General features: G+C 63.2%; 1 protein-coding gene and 1 long non-coding RNA gene across 6 annotated transcripts in view; one reads left to right on the top strand and one right to left on the bottom strand.

Moving 5' to 3' along the window:
- Positions 1-9728, top strand: part of WSCD1 (WSC domain sialate O sulfotransferase 1) — a 31478-nt gene extending 21750 nt beyond the window's left edge. For all 5 annotated transcript variants that reach the window (XM_081791148.1, XM_078437919.2, XM_078437920.2 and 2 more), the window contains exons 6-9: positions 4084-4243; positions 4572-4736; positions 6023-6223; positions 6768-9728. In XM_081791148.1, the coding sequence (XP_081647274.1) occupies positions 4084-4243; positions 4572-4736; positions 6023-6223; positions 6768-7120 (879 nt within the window). In that variant the 3' untranslated portion in view covers positions 7121-9728. The remainder of the gene's footprint in view (positions 1-4083; positions 4244-4571; positions 4737-6022; positions 6224-6767) is intronic.
- Positions 9729-21028: 11300 nt separating this feature from the next.
- LOC145713106 (uncharacterized) lies at positions 21029-23924 on the bottom strand. Its single transcript, XR_014136047.1, has 2 exons — positions 21719-23924; positions 21029-21419 (listed from the first exon to the last, which is right to left on the bottom strand). It is a non-coding gene; the product is annotated as an uncharacterized LOC145713106 (long non-coding RNA).
- Positions 23925-26679: the final 2755 nt, after the last annotated feature.

Raw genomic sequence — 26679 nt, 5'->3', positions numbered from 1 at the left:
CGCAGGCCCCGCGGCCGGGCCACGGAGGGAATCCAGCTCCGTGGGCAGGCCGGCTTGTTCTCTGCGCCGCCGTGGCCCTGCCTGACCCGCCTGGATCCCGGCAGGTGCAGCCGGTCCCATGTGGGCCCACGGCCTCCCCGCTCTGCCAGGGGTTGGGTCTGTCCGGGTCTGGGTTCTGTGGATTAACCGCCTCGATGTCAGGACGTTTTCCCTTCGCGAGAAGGCTGCGCTGTCCTTTCAGGAGGCCGCTGTCCGGCTCGGCTTTGTGTTTCGTACCCTTTCTGTGCTAAACCTGTCCACGTTATGCTACGTGTGTCTTTAAAGAACGTTTACCGGTTTTTGGTGGGGGGTTGGTGGCTACAGAAGTAATGCATATCTATTTTTGAAAATTTTAAAAATTTGGAGACGCACAGTTAAACCTCACCTATAACTGTAGCAACGTCAGAGAAAACCACCAATGAGGTTTCCCGTCCTCTGGTCTTGTATTCCAAGTATACGGGGATTCGTTTCTTGAAGATTAAACCTTGCCCCCCGTTTCTTCCCTGGGCTGGGTGCGTCCCGCGTGGCTGCCAGGACCCTCGCCCCCCACTGCTGGGCCTCTGGGCTCTGCCTTTGCTGCCGGGCTGTTGCATAGAACTCGTTCCCGAAGGCCCACCTGTGAGCAGGGTCCCAGCTGTTTCCTCGGGCTGTGTCATCAGACGTTTCTGGAATTGCCGGAGTGAAGGATTTGTGCATTTCTTGCGTGTGCTTGTGAGCCTTCCGGCACATTCTGAGAAGCGACTCTTCTGGCCCCATTCCGAGGATGGACCGTGGACGGTGGCTTCAGAGTCAGCGACCCGGGCACGTGTCCCTGCATGGCCACGTCCCGCCTCGAGGTCCTGGCCAGTCTCATGGCCCCAAGCCGTGGCATTCTCACGGATTCTCATGGACGCGATTCGAAGCCACAGGTCCTGCCTCCACGGCTGCCCCTCCACCCACACGGTCCCCACTTTGCAGCCACGCAGGAGGATACACGCTCAGTGACAGGCTCAGCAGACAGGCTCCCGTTCGCCCTGACTCGCCCTCCTCCCGCAGCATCTCTCCCGTTTGGGCCTGGATGTCCAGACCGGCCTCCGGAGAGAAGGGTCACGGCGAGCTCCGTGCTGGTTCAAAGATTTCACCAAAAACCCCACCGTTCGTGTGTCCGTGTCCATGGAGTTGAACGTGGTATGTGCCAGAACCCGGGGCTGGGAATCCAGAAGCTTCTGTCCCTGCTCGCCCTCTCATGGCCTGAGGTCTTGGGCAGCCCGCCCCCTGCTTCCACGCCTCAGTTTCCCCTTCTGAAATCTCACGTCTTTGTAATTCCCTGTAATCCTGGAGACCCTGAGAAAGGCGCTCCAGGAAGATGGAGACAGAGGTGATGAGACCCAGACGGCCCGGTGGGACGTCCCCTCCCTGACCCCCGGCCGCGACCACCCCTCGCGTACGGAGAGCCCAGCTCTCGCTGTGACCCAGTGCCCGTTGCCCACAGGCAGCCCCCCGCCCCGCACGGCAGGCCCCGCATGCAGTTCCGGGGGGCGTGCACCCCCTGACCCCACGCAGCCCGAGCAGGCTCCGCTTTGTCCCTGTGACGGAAACAGCCCCACGTCTCCGTCCTCCACCTCCTGCCTCCGTCTCCCATCGCCGCGCTCTCTCCTCTGACTCTGAAGCCCGGGTGGGGGAGGGGGCAGCGGGGAGGCTGGCGGAGAGGAGATTCATCAATATTTAATTTTTATGGAAATCGTGTCCTAGAAATCCCCAAGGGGCTGAAAATTGTTCTGTGTTTTCGGAATCCGGTGATGTCCTGAAGCGGTTATGTTGTAAATAAAACCACATTACTGTCTCCAGTCCCCCTTTGCTCCGCACACGACAGGGAACTTGACCGTTTAATCCACTCGAGGGAGCGGAGGGGCCAGGGTCGCTGCCGGGTGGGGCGCAGGGTCGCGGGGCAGCCACCGCAGCTGGCGAGGGGTCCCGCGTGCTGGCCTTTTCGTGCCTGAGCAGGACGTCCAGGACACCGGCGCCCGGGAACCTGGTGGCAGGAGGGCTTAGGTGGAGCTGGGGCTCAGGCCACCCCAGAGGGCTCACCCCCAAGTGTGTTACCAGCACCTGTCGGTGGGGGGGCGCTTCGCCCATTAGTTCCTTCCCTCCTTCGCCGTTCGTCCCTCAGGCATCCGTTGGGCGTTCTCCGGGGCGTGGTCTCTGCTGGGGATTTGCACACGTGATTCTGAGCGAAGGGAACCAGATGCCAAGTTCGCACCGAGGGATCCTGTCCATAGGACGCCGTGGGACAGACTGGATTGGCCCAGAGGCCGTTGGCGGGAGGGAGGGCGTGGGGAGGGCCGATGAACCGCGCGTGTGAAGGAACCGCCGGGGGCCTTGCTGCGTGTGCGTCAGAGCAGACTGGACAGTTCTCGCGGGGCAGAGTGTTTCACTGTGGTCCCGAAGTCCCACCTCGCAGTGAAGCAGAACCAGAGAGCTCAGCAAGGGCACAGGGGTCCTGTGAGGGTGGGAAGGGCGTTGAGGCACGGAACAGGGTGGCCAGCGAAGGCCTCTCTGAAAAGTGGGCTTGGAAAAGGGTGGCCGGGGGCAGGACATTCCAGGCCGAAGGCACAGCAGGTGCAAAGGCCCTGAGGTGGGCACGGGCCTGCCGTGTGTGGACCAGTAAGGACCCCGGTGTCAGAGCTCACCAGGCTGCCTGAACAACGTCCCATGGACGAGGGCTTGCACGACACAGGCTTGTTTCTCCCGGTTCTGGAAGCCAGAAGCCCCAGATGGGGGGTTTCTTCTCAGGCCTGTGGGCTGAGATGGTCTTTTCCCTGTGTCTTTACACGGTGTTTTGTCCATCTGTGTCTTAATCTCTTCTTACGATGACGCCAGTTAGATTAGATTGGAGCCCCCCCCCCCCTTTCCCCCGCCGTATTTTACCTGAACTACGTCCGCAAAGGCGCTGTCCCCGGATACAGTCCCGTTCTGAGGCTGGGTTAGAACGTCGGGTGGGGACATATTCCGCGTCGTGCTGAGGGATGGTGGGGGGTGATGCCCCCCCCCCGCCGCTGCAGCTGCTGGAGGGCTTGCCAGGCTCTGCTCTGCACCCCCATCCAGGCCCCGGCCCTGCACCCCAACACTGGCTGACCCCAGCCCCGTAGCCGAGCGAGTGACCGGTGAGGGCTGGGGCCGCTGCAGCGGGGGATCTTCACAGGGGTCCGTTCTCGGTGGGTCTGACCTAGAAAGAGCATCACACGCCCAACAGGGGGGTGGTCTCCATCCTGGGCTTTGGGGGCCTGGGAGGGGGGCCCACGGGCAGAATTTCAGGACTCAAACTGTCAGGTGCCCCGAGCATCGGAGGACGGCAAAGTCCTGAGATGGGAGCAGGGGCCCCTGGGACGCGCTGGGCCCACGCGGGGCTGTCCCGCTCTCAAGCTTCTAACACTGGGAGGGGGTGGGGAACACGCCCAAGCGGGCTGGAGCCCCCACCCCAGGCTCCGCATCACCCTCCGGCAACCGGGCGGGGCCCGGGCCCGGTGACTTTTCTGAGTGTGGACAGAGATCCTCGGCTTTGCCAAAACCACACGGAGAAAACACTATTGATTTTCTTTTATTTATTTATTTATGAGATTTTGCTGTGGGCAAAAAATAAAAAGGTCTGTGCAGCGTTGCTGAAGCTGCGAGATGCTTCCCGTGCCTCCCGTCTCCCTCCCTGGACGCTCCCGGGCTGCCGAGAGGCAGGAGCGAGTGGGGCTGAGTGCCCTGAGTGTCGTGCAGGTGTCGGACCCTCCTCGTCCCGTCCCCGAAACAAACATGCAAGGCGGTCTCCTTGCCCTTGTTCGGTGGTGAAGTCCAGAGAGGTGCGGCACCTTGTCCGAGGTCGCCCAGCGCCCCCGCTGCGTCCTCTGCGGAGGCGGCCTTCCCAGAGGGGACAGGGGACTGCAGGAGAGGCCAGGAGCCGGTCGCGGGGTGGGACGGGGAGGATGGGCCTCGTCATCCCCGCCGATCCCGCGTGTGCCTCCCGGCATGAGCCGCCAAGGCCCCGCACCCACCCCGGATGCGTCTCTTCCCCGCCAGGAGTTCCCGCTGGCCGTCCTCCGGGGCCGGGAGTGCTACTGCGCTTACCCCACGCCGCAGTTCAGCCTTCGGGACGCCGTGGACAGCTCGCTGTGTGGCCGGGGGCCCGAGGCCCCGAGGCAGGCTGAGTACTGCGAGGTCTACCAGACGCCGGTGCAGGGTGAGTTCGTACCGCGAGGACCCTCCCCTCCTCCCCCCCGCCCAGGCTCTACCCCCGTTTGCGCCTTGCGGGTCTGGAGATGCCCCGGGGCCGCGTGCGGAGCCGCGGCGGGTGGGGGGGCATCTGGGCACAATCCCTAGCCTGGTGGTGGGTGGTCCCATCTTGGGGCCGTGGTGCGCAGAGGTCTCGTCACCACTGGGGCTGTCTCTGCGGCCGAGGCACAGGTGGCAACCCCCTCCCCGGGCCTCAGTTTCCCCGTCTGGGAAGTGGGAGTCTGGGGTCAGCAGTTCCTGGCGGGGCGGTCCGTGGTCAAGCTCTGGCCTTTCAGACACTCGCTGCACGGACCGGAGGTTCCTGCCCACCAAGTCCAAGGTGTTCGTGGCTCTGTCCAGCTTCCCGGGAGCCGGGAACACGTGGGTACGGCACCTCATCGAGCATGCCACGGGCTTCTACACCGGCAGCTACTACTTTGACGGGACGCTGTACAACAAGGGTGAGTGGGGGCCGCAGGCAGGGGCCCCAAGCAGCGAGTGTAGACGGGAGCCAGGGAGGGGCTCCCCGGGCCGTGGTGCTGCGCTCGTGTGGCCGGAGTCTGAGTTGCAGGAGATGCATTTCTGGGTCATCGGGCGCTAACGCCAGTTTCTCTGGGATTCTCGCCTGGACTCTGGTTCCCTAACGCCCTGGGCTCGGCGGTGGGTCTGGTCTGGTGGGAGAAGCCAGGGGAGTTGGTCCCTGAACCAGGCCTCTGGTCCTCGGGTCCCAAGTGTCACCTGTACCCACGGCGGGGGTGGGGGTAGTGGCTGGACGATCCCGCCCCGGGGTCCTGCCCGCTCTGACCGACCCCCGCGAGGCTGTAGCATCACCTGTGGTCCAGGGGGCCTAACCTGTCCACACAGCTGGCGGTCTCCATCTGCCAAGGGGCCCGGGGGCTAGAATCGCTGCACGCGATGGCCCCGGAGGCTTCCCTGTGAGGCTTACGGGGCCGGTTCAGGGTGGCCGCTGTGGGAAGGCACCTCAGTCCCCAGGGTGTCAGGGACCAGATCTCGTGTTTACAGCCGTGGTCTGGCTTCGGGTTCCCTGGAGCTCCCCAGCCGTTCGCCACAAGGAGCCAAGGTGAAGGCCCCTGGTGTCTGGCCCGTGGCAGGGGTGCGTTTGAAATGTGTTGAGTTCCAGCGGGCAAACCCACGTTCACAGGGGGCCCGTGCTTCCCGGCATCGGAGAGCCCCTGCCTGTTTGCTCCACGTACAAGGGCTCCCGCCTGCTGACCTGGGTCCCCAGGAGCCCAAGATAATCGTGTGTTCGTTTCAGGAGCACGTGTCCCGGGCTGGCCGACCGGGGCTCTGTCGGGGCACGGCCGGGAGTGCGGGTTCAGGGACACCTTCCTGGGAGTCCTTCAGTGACATCCCTCTGCACCCCCGACCGGCCCCTTCCTCCGTGTTCCCATGAGCCCCCGTGCTCAGCATGGCCCCAGGGCTGCTGTTTAGCCAGACCCAGGCTGAGCCCCTTTACCCCCAACGTAAAGTCCAGCACAGACGGGCGCACGGTTGTCTTTGTCGGCACGTGTGTGACTGGCTCCGCGGCTGTGCTGCTGTGTGATCACGGGCAGGTCCACACCCTCTCTGAGCCTCTGTCTCTTCCCTGGCCAGCCTGCAGCCGTGACTGACTCGGGTCAGCCTCCCGGCCTCTGGTGTCTCGTGGCAGTGGGTTCAGCTCCTCTTCTGCTGGGGGGGGGGGGGGGGATCCCGACGCCTCGCTCAGGGGCCTCCCCCGCCCCCGCAGGGTTCAAGGGCGAGAAGGACCACTGGCGGAGCCGGCGCACCATCTGCGTGAAGACCCACGAGAGCGGCCGCAGGGAAATCGAGATGTTCGACTCGGCCATCCTGCTGATCCGGAACCCGTACAGGTCCCTGGTGGCCGAGTTCAACCGCAAATGTGCCGGCCACCTGGGCTACGCGGCCGACCGCAACTGGAAGAGCAAAGGTAGGCGGGAGGGGTCGGTGGGCGGCCCACGCGGGTTCGCTCCCCAGATCTGCCCGGGGGGCCCCGGGTCTGGCCCGTGGGCGATGGGTCGAGGAGACACGGGTCAGGGCGGTGAGGACCGGGAACCGAGCGCTCGGAGGGGCCGCTGCGTCCAGCAGGTCCGTGCTCCCGTCCCCGTGGTCTGCGCCGTGGCCGCCAGCCGTCCCCGCCCCTTGCTGACCCCGCCCCCCCGGAGGCGGGGAGGCTGAGCTCTGGTCCCTCCTTGGCTCAGTCCCCTCGTCCCAGTCCCAGACCCCGGGGCGGCCCTGTTCCGGCAACTGATCCTGTGGGGGTGATCTCGACCTCTGCACGTGTCCCCCTCCGAAACAAGCCGGAACAAGACGAAAAGCCCACCTGGTTTCTTAGCTCGCGGGCGGAGAAATCTCGCGGGGCTTCGCCGCGGGGCTCGGCCGCGGGTCCTGCCGCCGGCGGCTGGCGGCTCGTGCTGGCGCCCCGCCCCCGCCCCCGCGGGACACGCCCGACGCCCGCCTTCTCCCCCGCGCAGAGTGGCCGGACTTCGTCAACAGCTACGCGGCCTGGTGGTCGTCGCACGTGCTGGACTGGCTGCGCTACGGCAAGCGGCTGCTGGTGGTGCACTACGAGGACCTGCGCCGCAGCCTGGTGCCCACGCTGCGGGACATGGTGGCCTTCCTCAACGTGTCCGTGAGCGAGGAGCGGCTGCTGTGCGTGGAGAACAACAAGGAGGGCAGCTTCTGGCGGCGCGGCCGGCGCCCCCACGACCCCGAGCCCTTCACCCCCGAGATGAGGGCCCTCATCGACGGCTACATCCGGACGGTGGACCGGGCGCTGCGCGAGCACGGCGGGGCCGGGCTGCCGGGCGAGTACGTGCCCAGATGACGGCCCGGCGGCCTCGCTGCGGCCCCGAGCCCCGAGGCCGCCGGGCGGGCACCCGCCGCGGGACCCCCCCCCCCCCTCCGGCGCTCACACGCGCGTCCGCACACGCCGCCGCTCGCCCGCCCGCCCGCAGGTGCCCGGCCCCGCTGCGGGCTTGTGCCCGGACACCAGGCCACGCGGGCATCGGCGCCGCGGGCAGCGGGTACCCGGCATGGGCGGGGGGGGGGGGGGGGGGCTCGTGGATGCCGCTGACTGCACGTGACTCCCGGTGACTGCGTGTGGGGAGACCACCAGGCACCGCGGTCCGCAGCCCCGCCTCTCCCCTCCCCGCGGACTGGCCGGCAGCGCGGGACAGAGCGGAGCCCCCCCCCCACCGTGCACACAGCCACCTCAGGACCTGCCGCCAGCTCGGTGCTCCCCCCCCCCCCCCACCCCATCCAGCTTCGGCGCTTGGAGGGGCCCCTTCCCTGGCTTCTTCCTTCCACGTCCTGGGAAAGCTGGGATTCACGCCGTCCCGGGTCAGGGTGAGGCGGGGTGGGTGGAGCCCAGACCCAAGGGGTCCATGGGCCGGCAGGAGGGGGCTTGGGGTGGACGTGGGGAGACCAGGAGGGACTGCCTTGGGGGGCCACCTGGACTGGTTGCCCAACCTATTTCGACGGCCCTGCTCCCAGTGGGGGACTGTGCCAGGGGCGTGAGGAAGGGGGCAGCTGGGTCCATCCGCACGGCCCTGGGGGGGGGGGGGGGCGGGAAGGCCGTGGCTGCAGCTCCCACCTGTCCCCGAGACCGAGCCCCCGTCCCTCCCTGCGCACTGTCTCTGTGTGTGGGAGGCTGACGCCGCTGCCCGGTGGGGGCCCCCACTCCCGGCTCACAGCCTTGGGGGGGCAGGGGAGGGGTGGTCACAAATGGGAATGAGAAGGCCAGCAGCAGAGGAGCGTGTAACGTACCGGCTCTGGGGTCACCGTGGGCCTGGGTCTCGGGAGCGCACAGCCTGAACGGGTCCTGAGCAATCTGTGGGAGTTAACCCGGCAGCCCAGAGGGAGAGGGTATCGAGGCAGAGAGAACAGCATGTACAGAGGCTCAGAGGCTCCGAAAACCCTGATGCGTCTGCAAAATAGGTGAATAGGGTGGTGGGGGGGTGTCTCCGAGTCTATGCGGCAGGAGGAAGGGAGCGGGCAGATGAGGACAGAGGTGGGGACCCAGGACTGGACCGTCCTCACGGCCACTCGGTGCTCAGCCTTGGGGGCAGCGCCGCTGACGCCAACTTGGGTCTCCCTTCAATGGCACCTCGGGCTCCGGCACAAGGCCCTGGAGACCAGAGCTCGGGTCTGGATGCGGGGGTGGGCCCCGAGCTGGCTGCAGGGTCTCAGCTGCATGCCACCCCCTGTGAGGCGAATGATGGTGGACAGGCCCACGCCCAGCGGCCCCTGCACCCCGCAGCAGCTTCTCCAGGTCTGGGGTGACCCCAGCCGGGCCCCTGGGTCTGACCTCCCCCAGCCAGAGGCAGGCTGCACTGCAGGAAGAAAAGGGGATGTGAGATTTTAAGGACCAGGCGTCAGAATGCCCTGACCCTGCGTTCTCTGCCGGCCACGGGAAGCTGAGAGCCACCACGGCCAGGGGTGGGGGGACCCCGGCCGCCTGCCCTTCGCCTCCCTGCCCTTGGCTCACCAAACCCGCCCCCGCCCGTTCTGGACCCTCCCCACAGCCTCCCTCTGCTCTAAGCTGGGAACGCCTGGGTCTTCTTAAAGGCTTATTAGCTCGGCTGTGGCTCTGCGGTCCGGTCCGGGAAGGCCGCTGATGAGGCCGTTTCCCTGGGGTCGTAGGAGGGGGTGAGGCCCACGGAGAGTTCACGAGCCTGCCCTGGAAGGCGGCCCAGGGGCAAAACCAGAGACTCCGAGGGGACGGCGGCACCCACTGACGGAGGGAAGCCGACCGCCTCCTGTGACGGGCTCCCCAGCTCCGGCCCTCACCCTTCCCGTCCACCCAGATGACCTCGGGGAGAAGACCCAGGAGCCGGGGAGGCCGAGAAGGGCAGAGGTGTGGCTGGAGGGCCAACCTGGGCCTGGCCCTTGGGCTTCCCTTCCCCCTCCCCAGAGTCAGAACAGCCACAGTGCGGGCCGTGCCTTCTGGTAGACGGTTCATTCCCTGCCCCGGGTGCCCGAGACCTCCTCCCCTTCCGGGTGGACAGCCACCCACCCTGATGGCCTTGTAGCTCACGGGGCACCTTAGCCGGCCGTGCACGTGAATACGATGGGTCAGGGTCCACACAGGGGCCCGACTGCCTGTTCTCAGCGGCCGGCACCACGGCCTGCTCCGGGGGGAGAGCCTGGAAGCAGGGGAGGGACTGGCTGTCCTCGGGACACGTCCGTCGGGTCTCTGCGAGTGCAGCCTCCCAGAGCCCTCCGCTTCTACCCCAAGCGGCCAAGGAGTAAGAGCCGGTGTGAATCTGGGGGGAGACCTGAGGCAGGACCCCGACTGCCTCCAGGCCCCACCCTCAATGGCCAGGCTGCAAAGTCACACGAACCTGTGTGAAAACATAATTTCCACGGGGTCCCTCTCCCGTCGCGGATCAATTTGGGAAAGCCAAAACAGATCAAAAAAAAAAAAAGCAAAAGCTAAGACACATTTATTTCTGATAATCGCAGTGATGTGTCAATGAGAGAGAACAGTCAGGCTCCCAGACCCCGGGGAAGGAAACTGCTTAATTACATGCGCGTCTCGTAGCGAAGTGTCTCACAGCTAAAATCAGATCCTGAGTGCACGAACGTTTGCACACACGATGCATTTTCCCCTGAAAAGTAGCAGGAGCCACTCGGCTCCTGGGGGCCCCCCACGGGGAGAGGGCAGTGCTGGGGGTGGCCTTCGTGGCCGTCAGAGCTCTTGGGACACAGGCTCGTTTTCTTCCGGTCAGAGGTGTCGGGACAGTGGCCTCCAGCACAGTTCGCTGGCGTCCAGGGATCAACTGCCCTGGACGCTAGACACACACAGGTCACCGCTCAGCACAGGGCGAACTGGTGTGTAAGATGCAGGGGTGTGGTGGGGGGCGTCGGCTGTGCCATCTGCTTTGCCAGCAGCCCCCATCTCTGCTAGGGGGGGGGGTTCAGGGTCCCCACCTCCGGGGTGGAACCCCCAGCCTGGACGAGGCCAGCGGCTCCTTCCGACACTCTGGCTACGGGTTGGTTCACAGACACAGCTCAGCCAGAGTGACCCGGCCACGTGGGGAATGTCCAGCAGAGACCGTGTTGCTGGCGTGAGGGGTCGTGGGTGGTGCCCCATCCTTAGCCTGAAGTGGATCCCGCTGTGGGGACAGTTGGCACAGAAAAACCAGGTCCTTGGTGGCATCGCTAAGTACGTACGATCAAGCTTCGCCAGCGTTTGCGCTCCGTGTGGACAGTTTTGTTACGTGAGCCAATAAATCCCTTATTGTTTACGTCGGCTTGAGTTGGGCCTTTGTTACTCACAGCCGGCGGCGCTGGGTTCACACCGTCTCCGCCTCTGTGGCCGTCGGTGAAGACCCAGCCCCACACCCGCACGAGCTGGGGGCCGGGAGCCGCCGCTTCCCCGGGTGGGGCCGGGGTGAGCTGCTCAGGAGGACCAGCCGCGGCTCCAGTCTTTCACCGGGACTGGCTGTTGTGACACACGGGGACACCGATCTGAGCGCCGTGGACGGGTGGCCCCGTTGCTTCCTTCCGCGGGGGAATAATGTGCGGTGGCGTCGAGAACACTCACCGTCTGGACTGGACGTGGGGTGGCCTGGCCGGGCGGGGAACTGCCCCTGGGAGCCGGTGGGTGCCACGCAGCTCTGGGGACGCTGGCCGGGGCACGTGGCTGCCGCCGGGGCGGGGGCTCAGGCCGCCGAGGAGCCCCCTCCTCTGACTCTGCCCTTCCCCCTCTACCGCACACGGCGGGCGGCACCCGCGGCCCTTCCGGCCACCGGGCCCCAGGGGCGGTCGCGTCTCCTACGGGGTCACTGCGGGAGTGCGGGCCGGTCCCCGGAAACCGCTCCACGCCCCTCCCCCCCTCGCGGCCTCCCAGCGACCCGGCGACGCTGCTGGAGCCACGACTGTGCACCTGCACCCGGCACCTGGCAGCGAGCCCGCGAGTCCCCCCCCCCCCCCCCCCTCGCGGAAACGCGCTCGGGCGGCGCCGGAGCTCAGCACTGAGGACCGTTCGATCGAAGCACGGCGGGCGCTTGACCCGCCCAGGAGGAGCAGGGCAGGGGCCGTGACGTGCCCGGGATCTTCACCCTCAGTCACCACACCCGGGCAGCAGACGGGTCCCGCTCGCGCAGCCGCTGGCGGACGGGCCTCGGGCGTGTTCGCATTCGCGTGTGCGCGCAGGGGGCGCCGCGGCTGCCCTCGTGCCTGCCGTCCTGACCACAGGACGGGCCCCTGCTCACCCGGGCTCCGCGTCAAGTCGCTCGATGACCTGCCCCCCACAGCCGGAGCCCCCGGCCCAGCTGACGCGCATCGGGAGGAAGCCGGGGGGCCGCACATCAGAGGCCGCTTCCCTCCCTGCCCACCCCCTGCCGTCCAGACTGCGCCCCGGGATCGGCCCCACGTCGACACCACACCTCCCCAGAATCACCTGAGTGGGTTTTCCATGGCCGCGTGACAAATCACCACGAACCCCGCAGCTTCAGCCGGCCGGACGGGCACCGTCCTGCAGCCCCCTGGGGTCGGGCAGCTACGTGAGGCTCCGCCGGGCCTCCGCTTCCGGGTCTCTGCTTCCGGGTCTCAGGGCGTCTCCACTTCCGGGCCTCAGTGGGCTGCACCCCTCGCAGACGCTCGACTGGGGTGGCGTCTGCGCCCAGCCTCACCCAAACTCTTGGCAGGTCATAGGGCCGAGGCCCGGGTCCCTCCGGGGCCCTCCAGCCCACGCCCAGTCCTGACACGTGGGCCTCTCCTACGAGGGTCGAGGGTCGGGAAGTGGCTGTTGGCTTCTGTGGGGCTGCCGGGAGGGGGACACGGGGTCCCACCTGTGTCACAGCATCACGGGAACGCCACCCGTGACCTATGCCGCATCCCGTTGCACAGGAGCCTCACAGCCCTACCCTCACCCCGGGGGGCAGGGGTCCCACGAAGGCACGAATGCCTGGAGGCCGGGCCCCCAGGGACCCCCCTCTGGGTCTGTCTGCCCAGCACCCATGTGGGAAGAGTCCAGAACCCGGTGCCTCCATCACTCCCCATCGGCGGCAGAGTGTGGTGGGCGTTTGGGGGCGTCAGCGCCGGTCAGGGCTGTGTCCCCAGTCCACACTGGCGACCTGCGAGCTCCCGTTTGTAATCAGTCGTGCACAGCACATAGTGGATCTTCCACTCTCTGGGCTTCAGTGTTGCCCCCACCTCCCACGGCCCCCTCGTCCCTTCTCCAACGCTCACTCTCCGGGGCTGGGACTCCAGACCCAGCCCTTGGGGGCCGTCTCTCAACCCCACGGCGCCGGGTCTCACGGCCGTTCTGCACTTTGATCGTCAGAAACTGTCATTTGCTTTTCACCGCAAACACTTCCCTCCAACCTACCTGTTGATTTCTGTAATTATGTGAGTTTTTTTTAATTCCTGGGGCTTCTAAGTGATTCTGATCACGATCTGAGTGGCTCCGTGGATGGTGCCCCCTCACGCCTACTCGAGGATGTTAAATACACTCAGAGTTCTGTTAGCTCTGTTAACTCTGTTTCCTCAGGTGTGAGCTTCTCCGTGTCCACCTTGCCATCTCTTTCATGAAAGCTCCTGGTTTTCATGGATCAAATGTTGACGGCTGTGCGTTCGTTACAGGCGAGAAGGAGGTTCGCCATCAAGTCAACCACCCTGGCGATCCCGGGTTTGGGAGCGCAGCCGATGACCCCGTGGAGCACCCCAGGTCGCCTCCAGCTCCCCCACCCCGCTGACTCCCAGTGGGACCCGCCTGCTTTCTGAGGCACAAACCCGGCTGTGTCCCGGGCTCTTACCGCCTCCTGTTTCTCTGTTTGCTGCCTCTCAGGGTGGGCTCCGTTCCTGCCTGCTGCTCGCCCTCCTTGTGCTCCAGCACAAACGCGTCACGGCATCCATTTGATTTGGGGACGGGAGGGCTCAGCACGTGCTTGCTTCCCCAGCCACCTTGGGATCCAGATCCCTGGTGGTGAAAAGCAGATCAGGTGACCTAGGAGCATCACACGCAAGCACTGTGTGACCCCGGACGACTGTCTTCTCTCTGAATCTCAAGTTCCTTGTAAAAAAAAATCCAAAAACTCGGGGCGCCCGGGTGGCTCTGTCAGTTGAGCATCCGACTTCGGCTCAGGTCATGATCTCGCGGTTCATGAGTTCGAGCCCCGTGTCGGGCTCTGCGCTGACGGCTCGGAGCCTGGAGCCTGCTTCGGGTTCTGCGTCTCCCCCTCTCCCTGTCCCCCTTCCCTGCTCACGCTCTGTCTCTGTCTCAAAAATAAATAAAGATTAAAAATATTTTTTAAAAAACCCAAACCCTGAAAAGTTTGGAAGAACTAAGACCTCATCCAGCTTGGGCGTTCTAAAATCCTGATGTCATCCGCACAGCCTGGCCAAAAAGGACCACCCGTGCCTGTGCTCAGGACGCTGGCCTCAACAGTGACACCATCACGGCCAGACCTTCGCTTGAGAGGCTGGTCTCTGCCAGGTCTTCCCAAAAATGGCTAGTGCCTGCGAAAAACATCAAATACCCTCAGGATGATTTTTGTGTATTCCTCCCATTCCTTATGTTTTAAATTCGATAAACAATCACCATTTTCAGTTCACTAGAAAAGCTAGATTTTACATGTTCGCCTCACTGGCTTTTAAGCCAGCGAGGATGGGGACAGTCCTGTATTCCGTATTTACTTTTCTGCCCTCAGCTCCTGGCACGGGCCTCGTATGCAGGGGGCGGGGCAAACATCAGGGGAAGGAAGCAGGGTGGCGGGACAGTCCCGGACCATCTGGCTTCAAAAAGTTTTCCAGGAAAACAACCACTTCCCGGAAAACGCTGCCTCGCGCTCCCGTCTGTGAGCTGGGGGCCGTGGCTGAAGCGGCAGGGTTTTTGTCCAGGGCCCTGCCGGTGGGTGTTCGGGAAGACGGCCTGACGGCCTCCCTCCACCTTCACCCCCGGTTCAGCCGCTCAGCACCTCAAGCTGAGCGTCAAACCCACGGCGACACCTGCCCGAAATGGAAATCTCCTTTCCGTCGTGGGCCCCGAGGTGTAAGACGGAGACACCCCTCCTCCCGAGGGCAGCAGAGGAGGGGAAGCGCGTTTGGCTGCGCGTAGCAAGGAGAGGGCGCACAGCCCCCCGGGCGCTCACACACACACGCCGGGCCCAGGCCGGGGGCATCGGGCACCTCCTCCCAGCCCCAGTGCCCAGGGGAGGGGGGCAGGGGGGACGTGCAGGGGGTCTGCCCCCCCGGAGGCCGGAGCCCCCACCCCAGCGGCACCGCAGAGTCTGAACCCGCGAGTGACCCGTCACCGTGCCACAGGTCGCTCCAGAACAGCCACGTTAAACCACGGCTCAGAGCAAACGCTCACAGACTCGGAGTCTCTGTGGGTCGTGAGTCCAGGCGCAGCTGACCAGGGGCCTGCAGCCCGCGGACCCACAGAGCCCTGAGGGGGCTGACTGCCGAGCCCCTCGCCCGCCGTGGACAGGATGAGGCTCCTCTCGGGTGGTAGGACAGAGGACTCCCCCCCCCCACCCCCCGCAAGGCCCTCACCCACGTGGCTCACTCGCTCCGTCGGAGAGAGGAGTGGGGAGGGCACAGGGTGTGAGCAACGTGGACGCCAGCCTTGTGACCCAGCCCCGCGGGTCCCATCACTGCGGAATTTTCTAGAAGCGCCCAGAGGAGGGGCCACAAGGGGCACGTGGGCCGGAAGGCAGTCCCTTCGGGAACCAAGCTCCGTCGGAAGCCCCCTCCCCATCGCCATGGGCCCCGCACACCCCGGCCAAGCGTCGTGGCCCCGCCTCTGCACGCCCCGCTTCCTGCAGCCTCCGCCCTCCAACTGCAGATGCGGACGACCGTCCAGGTCCCCACATTCAGCCTGGAAGGGGACCCGCGAGGGCGGAAAACGGTGGCCAGGCTTCAGGCTCACCCACAGAACAGCCCAACGTAACCCACTGTCCCCGCCGCCCACACTCCCCTCTTCCGAGGCCACGTGAACCTCCATCACATAATGAAGGGTTTGGCTCTCGGTGAGAGACCTGAAACGTCACCTTTCCGCCAGCCAGTGCGCCCCTGAATGACACAGAGTCTAATGAGATGTTCAAACGGAAAACACTGAGCAACTCCTCGCTTTTGTCCTGACGCTCACTCAGCCGCGCTGGCCCGACTACCACCCCCTACCCCCCCCCCCGCTGAGGGCGGTGTCGACCTGACCTGGGCAGTGCAGCTTGATCCCTGGGAAACCACCCACGTTGTGCCCCTCGCCTTGTTAGCATTTATTTACCATGACAGATTTCCAGAAGGATGGAAGGATGATACGGTTACGTGTCAATTCTTGTCTCAAATGGCCCAGCAGCCGAGGGCAGGGGGACCATCCACGACCCACAGAGTCGGGCGGAGGAGGCGTCCGGGTCAGGCTCCGTCCCCTGCCCCTCAGGGCACCGACGAGGCTCATCCCAGCCACGGAGGCCGGGCCCTCGGGACTCTGCCAGGACCGCGCTCTGTCTCTCTGTCTCCGTCCTTGTCCTCAGGCTGAGCTGTTACACCGCTCAGGGCCCGGATGCTGCGCAGGGAGCAGGCAAACCCTCAGACCCGCTGGTCGTGCTGGACAGCGGAGCCCGAGAGCAGACTGCCTGGTGCAGAGCACAGAGGGGCCACAGGTGGAAGTGCTGTGTTCTGTAAAGAGCCACCTTCTGCTGGGAGTCCCTCTGTTCCCGCAGGAACGCCTGTCTGAACCCACAGATCACTGAGCCGTCCTGCCTCGAGTCACCAGACCTCGGACACGGGAACGAGGAAGCTCGGACGAGTGGACAGGCCACCAGGCCCGGGATCTGGGGGCTCGGGCTCTGGCGTCTGTGCTCTGACACCCACTCAGACCCCATGACCTTGTCCCCTGACCTGGCCCGGGGCAGTCGGGCTCTCTCTTTCCAGCACCGGGACTTGGGCCCCAAAGACCACAGCCTGTCTGCTCGTGCGTGAGGGGAAGGCACGCGGTCGTGGGTCTCTCCCTGCGTGGAAGCAGGAACAGCACCCTGTGCAGAGACGAGAGCCCAGAAGGAAATGCCCCGGGGAGGACCGGCCGGGGTTACGATGACAACAGAAACCCGAGACAAAAATTGCGCCCCTCGTCCCATCAAAACCTGCACTCGTCCCTGGGGCGCCCAGGTGCCTTTTCGCACGCCGACCTTCTCCCCGTGTGGGCGGACGCAGCGCACGGCCGTTTACGTTCCTTCCTATGTAGCGTGCTATCGCGAATATCTTCTCGGTCTGCGTTGCCTTTTTAATCCCTTGTTGTCCCCCACTCTTCTCCTTTTCCCATGTTCCCGTCCAGCCCCCACTGTGCTTCCGGGGGGGGGACGGCGGAGGACCACCCCACCCACCCCGTTCCGTGCGCCCATACAAACGCACAAAGGCGTCCAGACCTACATCTCTGCGCCCGTAAAACATTACCCACGGTCCGCAGACCGAGGTAGGAGAATTCTGAAGGCCGTCGTGGGTTTTTGCAGCGACGTGAGCGCACGAGGCCCAGGCTTTTCTGTCTTTGTAGTCTCCCAACAGGCGATGTGCTCGAGGAACGCGGCATGACGTCGTCCCGCAAGGCCGTCCGAGGCAAGGTGCATACGCCCCGTTGGCAGGAGGAACAGACATCCGGCGTGTTGGCCCATCCCTTTAAAATGTCTATCTTCCGTTTGTCTATAAGACATCCGGTCACACAAATGCACACGCACACCGTGGAGGTGCGAGCTGGCATTGACGGAGAGGCCAGAAGCCCTCGGAGACCAGCAGTCTACAGCAGGGGGGGTTCTTCCTTCCCGGCCGCCTTGGGCGGGTGTGCACACGGCTTCTAGCGGGGCCGCCACCCTCTACGTGCCAGCCCGCGTTGCTCTGCACGGATGTCTCCTACTTCAGGACAAAGGGACAGACCCCCCAAAAGTGCATGCCGGCTCAGAGGCCGGGTGGCATTCTCATCGTGATGGATGTTGGGTGGCCTCACCCTCGAAAAGTCCGTAGCAGTTCATATCCCCACCAGAACGTGCAAAAGGCCCGTTTCCCCGAGTCCTCGTGGTTTGCTGATCCGGCAGGTGGGGGTGCCAGGTGGCTCTGATCCGACGGGCACCTTCGAGGGTGAGTGAGGGCGTCCGGCAAGGTGACGGCCGAGCTCTTTCTTGCTCAAGTGTCCATGACTCTCTAGTGTCTCTTCTCAGAGCTCACCTGCTACAGGTGTGTCTTTCCGTACGAGACCACGTAGGCCAAATCCCAGAACAAACAACAAAGAGCAGTGCGCGATATTTGCAAGATGAGCACATTCGTAGTAAATATTTTAAGATCAATGGCTGCACAAAATGCATTTCCTGGGAGTTTCACTACAATCGCTTTGTCTTAAAGGTGCCATTTCAATAAATATTCATGGGGAAACTCATTGATGTGTTTTACCACTTGGAGCGAAAACTTCAAAGGTCCTAGAAGAAAAGATGTAGGATGTGTGTTTTACCCTCTTGGGAGAGAGCATGGAGAAAACCCCATGATTCGCTTCGGTTTTCCGTGATGACAACCCCTCCAGGGCCAGGCGCCCTGTCCCGCCCACCAGCCCTGGGCAGAGCCTGCTGGCAGGAAGGGGTGCGGGAGGCAGGGGTGCAGCAGGAAGGGGTGCGGGAGGCAGGGGTGCGGGCGGCAGGGATGTGGGCAGCAGGGGTGAGGGAGGCAGGGGTGTGGGAGACAGGGGTGCGGCACAAAGGGGTCCGGGCTGCAGCGGCGAGGGTGGTAGGGTTGCAAGAGGCACGAGTGGTAGGCAGGGGTGTGGGAGACAGGGGTGCGGCACAAAGGGGTCCGGGCTGCAGCGGCGAGGGTGGTAGGGTTGCAAGAGGCACGAGTGGTAGGCAGGGGTGCGGGAGGCAGAGGTGCTGGGGCAGGGGTGCGGCTGGGCCTGCTAGCCTGTGCTCAGTGTCTCAGAGGTCCCGCCCACAACTGCCCGCTAAGAGCACCTGCCACCCCGCAGGGTGCCCCGAAGGTCACATTGTCCCAGATCCTCCCCACTCGCTGTGACCGGCTGTGCTGTGCCCACTTCACCCACGAGGTCACCCTGCCCGGGCCCTGTGATGTCGGGCCCCACTGTCCCCTTGGCTCCGCCCCCACCCCCCTCCCCCCGCCTGGGTTTCTCACCCGGAGCTACTCCGGGCCTCTAGGAGCCACTGAGGCTGTGAGGATTGGAGGAAGCCAGTCTCCAGATGCCACGTGGGTCACCTCCAGGCCTCGGGGCCCCTGGCGGGCACAAGCTGGCTGCCTGCTCTGGACAGGAGGCCGCCGAGCTCCCCTGACGTCACCCTTCCTGGCCCCTTTTCCTGAGGCAGGAAGCAGACTCACAGGCAGAGCCCTGAAAATCTGGCCGCTTATTCCTGCCAGCTTCCTTAGTCTTGGGTCGACGTATTTACCGTTATAATGGCAAGTCGTACCGCTGGCAGTGATCAGATCTGCTGCTCCTTTGTTTAAGACGCTGGCACCACTCCCGCGGCGAGACAATAAAACCCAGACGCCCACTTGGCTTGGCATTCAAGGCTCTCTGTCATCTGGTCACACAACCGTCCTCTTCGTGGCCGCCATCCCCAATCTGCTCGGCCGCTCCGGACGGCTGGCCTTCCACGCTCCTCCGTCTTCCCGGGATGACTTTCCTCCCCGTCCCTGACTCCGAGCGTTTAAACAGCCTTCACGGCCCAGCTACCTGCCTCCTCCGGCGGCCTTCTCTGCCCCCCAGGCAGAAATGGTGGGCGTCTCCTCCATCTGACGCGTCGCCAGCTGCTCCCCCTCACGGGCGCCCTTCCTACCTGCCGTTGCCGGACTGTGAGCCTCCGCGGGGTGGGCGCCTGACTCCTGGTTTGACCGTGACAACATCAACGCCAGTAACGGCAGCGAAGAGCCGGGGGGGCTTTAACATGTGATTCCACTGGCTTCCCCAGATCGGTCTCCCGAGGCCCATACTGTGTTTACGCCCATTTAAGAGATGAGCAGATGGGGTTCCGAGAGAGAGGGTGGGTTGGTAGGGCTGGGATTCCAACTCGGTTCCTGATTAACGGCCCTGACCCACCGGCTTCACTAGGTGCTCATTAAACGTTTGCTGACTGAATATTCGGACGCCGGGCCGCAGCCGTGACTTTGCCTGCGGGAACCACAGGTGCCGGCAGAGCGGAGGCCGCTGGGGGGACGGGGGAGGAGCGACCCGGGTCTCCGTCCCAGACGAGCCTCCGGTGCTGGCGAGCACTGCCAGCTCGGCTCGGTGGCAGACACGCTCGGCTCAGGGAGTGGCCACGTGCACCCGGGGCGCAGCCAGGGACAAACGCAGAACGTGGCCCACCTGCCCGCTGGCCACCGCCCAGCCTGACCTGACGCTCAGAGGGGGGCCCCGCCCTCCCATCCTGGGGACTTCTGGAGACACGGGAACACAGGCATTCGGTCATACACACTCACGTGCACACCCGTGTTCACACGCACACGCACACACACACGTTCGTGCATACTCACGTGCACACACATGCAGACACACTCGTGCACACATGCGCACACACGTGTAATCACACTCACACGCACACACACATGCAGATGCACACGTGCGCACACACACGTAATCACACACACACTCCGAGGGTTTGTCAGGCTTCACGGCACAAGCAGAGGGTGGGTCTTGTCTCCGGAGAGAAGCTCGTGCTGAAGGCCGGTGAGCGGGCGCCTCCCTCCCGAGCCGTCTCCGTTTCCGTCCGTGCTGGCTTCTGGCTTTGCACGCAGAGGTCAGAGGCGGGCCGGAGTCCCGGGGGGGTTGGGCAAGGGGAGCAAGAAGAGAAGGAAACACGTTCCACGTGGGGGATTTAACTTCCACTCGGCAAGAGCGAGATCCCTTCCTAAGGTGGTTCTGGAAACACGGAGGCGGTTCCCCTCCTGAACCGGGAGGGTCTGGAGGCCGTGACCACCTCCCCTTGGCCCCTGGTCTTCTTGTCACGAGAGCCGGGAGTCAGGGGTGGGGGTGCGCGGTCTCTGCGGGGACCACACGGAGCGGGACGTGGCAAGTGCCCCCGTCCCAGCCACCCAGCCACGCAGCCAGCGCTCAGCCCGCCCGGGGCACTCACTCCTACAGTGACCATTTATTCTCGCTTGTTGTGTGTTTCCCTTTGGCCGGGGCTGGGGGTCCCCGCCCCCCAAAAGGACCTCAAGTCCCCTCTTGGTTACCGACGGAAAGGATGGGAAACCAGACGGGTCACAAGGGCTCATCCTGCTTTAATTCAGATGCCCGACGGAGGCTCAACCCCCTCGGGTGTGAAAGCGCGACGGTCAGTCCACCCTCGGGAAGGGTCCTGTTGACCTGCTGACTCGTGTGAACGCCCTCCACGAACCCCACACCTTCTGCCTCTGGAAGTCTTTCTTCTGGCTTTCACGAGGGGAGGAAGCTGAACAATTATGTAAGACTGTTTTTTTGCAACAAGTTTATGGATATATTTTGAAGGAGGCAAGCATATGCCTATTAAGCACGGGGGAAATTATCAGTGAATGTTTTAAAATGACCAATAAAAATGAAATTATCATTGCTCATTGTTTTTTATGGATCGTAATGTGTTTTGGTTTTTTGGGTTTTTTTTTCTGATGGAAATATCCAACAAACTCCCCTCCTAGACGCTGGCCGCTAATTACACAGTTAGCACACAGTAATCCATGCAAGCGGGTTCTCGCCTGTCATAATTCATCTTCGTAAATGTAATTGGCCCAATGAAAGAGACCACAAAATAACTCACAAAGAGCAGACAGATTCAATAAAAACCGAGTTTACTCTCCTCTCTTCCAAAGCCACAAGCTTGAGACGGGAGCTTTTAAGCCCGGATCGGATTTCTTCTCAGATCGCCACTCCCCCCACAATGCGATCATTACCCGACTATTTATCGAGGACCCCCTCCACTCGAATCACTGGCTAAGTACCAGGGAAAAGCAAAACTTGGAACGAACTCCCGGCGGCCGGCGAGGAACCGACAGCCAGGCCGGGAAGCACGTGAGCGTGGACGGAAGACACAGCAGAGCGAGCTGGACGGTAACGAATGTTCCAGAAGAGCCGCAGAGGTGGGGCTGCGGTGCAGAGGCCGCGGGGTGGTTTCCTGCAGGAGAATCTGCAAGGGCTTCATGGAGGAAGTGGCGTTTGTGCTGAACTGTGCAGGGTGAGGGGGTGGGGAGGAGCTGGGGCGGGCAGGCGTGCAGACAGAGGGGCTCAGACTCACACGGGGGCAATGTTAGTGGGGTGCCACCGGGAGGGCTGGGGGGCGGAGCCCAGGCAGCTGGAAGGCTGTGGGGGAAGCAGGCCTTTACGTTTGTAAGTCAAGGGCGGGCCCCTTCCCCCGCTGCGTGCGGACCCCGCCTGCCACACCCTACGTGGAGGTGACTTAGCCACCAGCCTGTTCCCGGGGGCTCGGAAGGATGGAAATGCCGTGGCCGGTGCCACCGAGCTTACGTCTGCACTTACGCGTGGACACTGGAGCGGGGTCACTGCTCAGGTGCGGCCGCAGGTCACAGAGAAGCCCGCCACCCACCCGACCCCATGGAACAGCAGACGCTGTTAGCGGGAGGCTGCAGGCGCTTCCAAGGCAAGACGTTGGGCCATTTACCGCCAAGCACTTCTCTCCGTCTCCGCCGCCAACATTCTCCCCCTCGAACGAACGTTCCGACGAGCCAGGAAAAGACACGGGGAAGGAATGTTCCGGGAGACAGGAGGGGAATGTAAATGAGTCACAAAGCCGGATCCCGGGGCAGCGGGGGCTCTCGGGAGGGAGAGGCCGTGGGCGCCACACGCGGACAAGGGAGTCTGAAGAGTGCCTGCCGGACTCGGAGGCATCGGGGCCGCGGGACAGACGTGTCAGAAGAGCGGGGCCGCGGGAGCAGAGCCCAGGTGGCCACAGCGCGAGGAGAGAGCTGGCGTAGGAGGCGCACAGCGCGCGCGGGCGTCCTGGACGGCCGTCATGGGGCCGTGGGGTCTTTGCTCACCTAAGACCAACGAACGGTGGGGGAACGACACATTTTTGCTTTTCCACCGGGGGAGGGGTGTGCTGCTCTGCCCTTTCCACCTGGAGGGTCTTTGGGACGTGTGCGTTGTGTCCCTCGGGAACTAAAACCTCGCTTGGCGGCCTGCGTGCGTCACACACGCGCCTGTCTGCTCCCCAGCTTGGCTTATTCCCTCTGCTACTCCTCCGTTGATCTGCTCCCCACTCTCTACCCCGTGGCTTCCTGGGGGACAGACTGAATCTTGGGTTCCAACACTTCACTGCTTTGTGACAGATTTTACTCACATCACAGCCCCACGGCCCTCCCCACTCCCTGACTTCCGGGTAAACCATGTGACTTGTTTGGGCCAATGAGATGTTAGTAGATGTGATGCAACCAGAGGCTTGCAAGGACCTTGTGCAACTGAGGTCGCTGTTTTTGTAACTCCTGTGATTCACGGAGAAGATTACGCACCAGGTAGAGGACATCACTTCAGATGGAGCCCGGGAGAAACGTGGCAAAGAGACCCGCGTCTACCCCGTAGCCTGGAGCCCTGCCCCGCTGACCTATAGCCTGAGTTAGATTAACCTAGATTAGCCGTACTGCCATCAACCCTCACATCCATGGTTAGAAGAAATGCTTTTTGCTTTAAGCCACTGAGTTTCGGGGAGGTTTGTTACACAGCATGGCTGCATTCGCTGACTGACACAACCCTGCTCGTTCAAGTCCCCCACACTTACTCCATGAGCCCGACTGTCACAGAGACAATCACTGGAAATAAGAAAGACTCCCCCCGTCAGGGTTATTCGGGATTTCTTCGAGAAGGCTTATTCCCTAAGTTCGTACACTAAACACACAGATGCTTGTGCTCAGCCTTAGCAGGAGCGACGGAGGTCAAGCGTGGGGTGGCTATAAATTAGCACGAGACTCATTCTGTTTCTTTAAGCGAGCGAGACAGGCCTGTAAGCAAATAATCACATCCCAAGTACCGGCCACGTTTCTTATCCTAAGGCAAACCAAGTGGAGATTTGCAGATCATCATTTCTGCAAATGCCCTCGTTTACACTTAAAAGAAATTATCTGCGTGTATTGAAAAAAATAAGAGAAAATCTACAGTAATTACGAGTTTTCCTTCTTCTTTCTCACATACCAGGAGCCAGCGAGGAAGCGGAACACGGTACGGTCTTACCATATGTCAGTATCAAATACGTTTTCCTTTAAAGTGTGTTTTGTGCCTCCTTCTGGAAGATGGGGAATGAAACGTTCTCGTAAACAGACAGAAATGATTCACGGGATCATGATTGCTTTTCATCAGCTGTATCAAGTATGCACAACGATGGGACGTGGGGAGGTATATTTACAACTTGCTAAGAACACTCCTTGGAACAATTCAGACCCCATTAGGTCCTGGTGTTCTCAGCCGAACACGGCTGGGCTGGCGGTCGCCTGAACCTGGTCCTCCCAGGCTGACCCGGCCCAGAGGGACGGCATGCGGGGGTGGGGAGTCTCTCGGGTCTCCTTCCACCGAGAAGGAGGAGCGGGAGGCCGGCTGCGAGACGGGCACAGATTGTTACCGGGTCGTCCGTGAAGCATTCGGTCATCGAGCCAAATAGTAACTGTGCCAGGTGATGGGGATACAGCAGCAAAGCCCAAGAACCAATGCGCGGTCCCACCCCCGTCCCCACCCCACCCCCCCCCCCCGTTTTACCACGAGCTCCTCCATCTACTGTGTCGTCTACGGGAAAACATGACCTGACCTGCCTATCCCTCAATTCCCTCATCTGTAAAATGACATCATGGGACCGCTGCCAGAATGACATAGACCGATGCGCGTTATACCAGATGCAGCCAGGTGCCCACCCCATACCCACAATCCCCTTCTTTACTAGGAGGACCCCAATTTTGTTGGGGTGGCTATGCATCCGGATGGAAGGCTCGCCTTCCCGGGCTCCCTCGTGGCCACGGGGGCCACGCACCTCGGTTCCCATCCGTGAGAGTAGATGGAAATTTCGGTGAGCGCATTCCTTCCTGAATAAAGGCACAGAGTTTCACGAGAGACACTGCTCGTTTGCCGTCTCGCCAGAAACGCACATTCAGGACATCCAGCCACCCAGGCCCGATGAAGCCACACGCCTGGGATGACCCTGACCTCGGACGCCCTCCTCGGGCACCTGCTCCAGCCCTGTTCCCGCGTAGTTCCAGGCAGCACTTGCTTCGGCCACTCTCCGGGGGCCTCGCGCTCCACGCGGACCAACGTATTCCTAACCGCAAACAAGCAGAGCGTGGGCACGCCTCCAGCGTCGCTGATGTCGTGCCCACAGAGCACGACAGCGCGGGGAGGGGAACACGGGATGTCAGACACTTGGCGGGGCCTCCGATCCAGGCCAGAGGGAATGTTCTTGGGGAGAGAGGCCGGCGGGAGTGCCGTGGGCTCCGAGTCCGTGGGCTCCTCCAGTCCCTGCCGTCCTCCTGTCTCACGGGGCCGTGCCCCGTTTCTGAGGCCTCCTGCCTTCAGTCTCCCACACTTGTTTCCAGACAGATTCTCCCACCGCGGGTCTGCTCACATCCCTCCTCCAGGCGAGAACCCCCCGAGGGCCCCCAGAGGCTTCCGTGCATCGGGCCCAGAGCACCAATGCTGCCCCTCCACGGAGGCCCCGGCACAGCTTGGAGAGGCGCAAAATGTGTCTGAATCTAATTCCAGCCTTAAAAACATCACGTGATACGTTCTCGTTGGTTTCAACAGACGGGAGTTTGAACCCCCTGCTGATGGGCTCAATTCGTACTCCAGGGAGACACTCTGTCTGCAGCCAGTGGTTCTGGGTGTCCCCGCAGTCCCCAAGCTCCCTGTCCTGGCGTCTGGACGGGACCCGAGGGGCCTCCCGTGACACCTCCCTAGCCTTTCTGCGCACCATCCCCCCCTCCCCCCGGCCGGTCCGGCAAACTCCCGTGGGTGCTCCCGTGTCCGGGTGGTGATTAGAGCCTCCGACTGTGACACAAGGGCTGAATTTTGTTCATCACGGGGAGTTTTCTCGCTCACTCTGGCGAAACAAACCGCCCCAAGCAACCGTTCTGTTTGCTCACAGTTTTGTGGTCGGGGTTCCGAAAGGGCTCCGAGGGGCGGCTCTCGCCGGGACGCTGTTATGTGCTCTGCCCGTGCACAGGGTCACCTGAAGGTTCCAGGGGCTGGGACGCCCCAGGGGGGGCCCCTTGCGTCATGCGGGGCTACGTCCGGCCACATCGTACTGTCTTCGAGCCAACGCAGACTCGGGGAGCGGAGAACCAGACTCCAGCGCCCGACCAGGGCACATCACAGTATTTAACCCAGCTTACGACGAGCCAGCAAGTGAGTGAGGGTCTATGTCCTGAGAACGGAAGGCAAGTGCATTCTCTGTTCACCGTGCGGACCGGCCGCCTCTCTGAGGCTGAAGGACCAAGTGCGGGGGGCAGGCAGGCGGGGAGGGAACGCGTCCGGCTCCTGGGAAGGCCAGGGATAAATGATGAATCAATCTCCCTCCCCCGGGGACCTCCTGCCCCCACGTGCCACAAACAGGGAGCGGAGGGCGTGACGTTGTTTGGGGCCACCTCGAGGGTCGGTAAGGGAGACGGCAATCGGGTTCAGTAATCCACGCTTCCCGACCGGAGCCACTTCTGTGACCCCCCTCGGGGCCCGGCAGAAGAGGGGTGCTTGGGGCAGCTCCTCTGAGCCCCTCCCGGGGCCAAACCCTGCACCCCCGCCCCCACCAGCGGCTCAGCCTCCCGGGAGAGGCCGCGGCCACCGACAGAGCTCACCTTCCCCGGTCTGATATCCCCACATCTCCCATTAGGAGTTCAGTTATGGGAGCCTTCATAGCAGGTGTCATTAAATAGACATTAAGACCCAACAGGGATGTTTTACGGGACCATTACCATATGCCTGATGTTTGCGGTGACAAATGGAGATCCAGCCGACCACGCGTGTGATAATGGGCCCGGAAACACCCCCTGGGGTGAGGTAATGTGATGGGGGGGGGTGAGGCGCGCACGGGCTGCCTGGTGCCCTCCACCCGCCTCTGCCCGCCAGAGGGGGCTGGCTCCTGGCGGCCCACCCGGCCCGGAAGTCAGCCTCACCCCGGCCTCCCGGGTCCGCCGTCCGGCCACCTGGCCAGCCTGAGCATGCTCCAGAGAAGCCTGTCCTGCGACTTGAGGACAAACGGCCATGCTGCCTCAGTTTCCCTCAAGCCGACTGGTCTTTGGGAACCAGACGCCAAAGACTAAAAGCGTGCTGAGCTCGTTCATTCTTCTGCTGGTCTGGAGGGTTCGCGGCCCCATCCGGGCGAGGAGAAGCTGTCCTCAGTGACCCTGCACGTCATCACAGGTGATGGGTGTTTGCCCACACACCCATGCGCTCGGAGCCTCCGGGACCGGCAGGCGTGGGGTTCTGCCTTCCCACGGTCA

The sequence above is a fragment of the Panthera onca genome, chromosome E1 (genome assembly GCF_046562875.1).
Source record: "Panthera onca isolate mPanOnc1 chromosome E1, mPanOnc1 haplotype 2, whole genome shotgun sequence".
In the NCBI taxonomy this organism is placed as follows: Eukaryota; Metazoa; Chordata; class Mammalia; order Carnivora; family Felidae; genus Panthera; species Panthera onca.
Note: the sequence above shows the minus strand (reverse complement) of the source record. Positions and strands in the feature narration are given on the sequence as shown.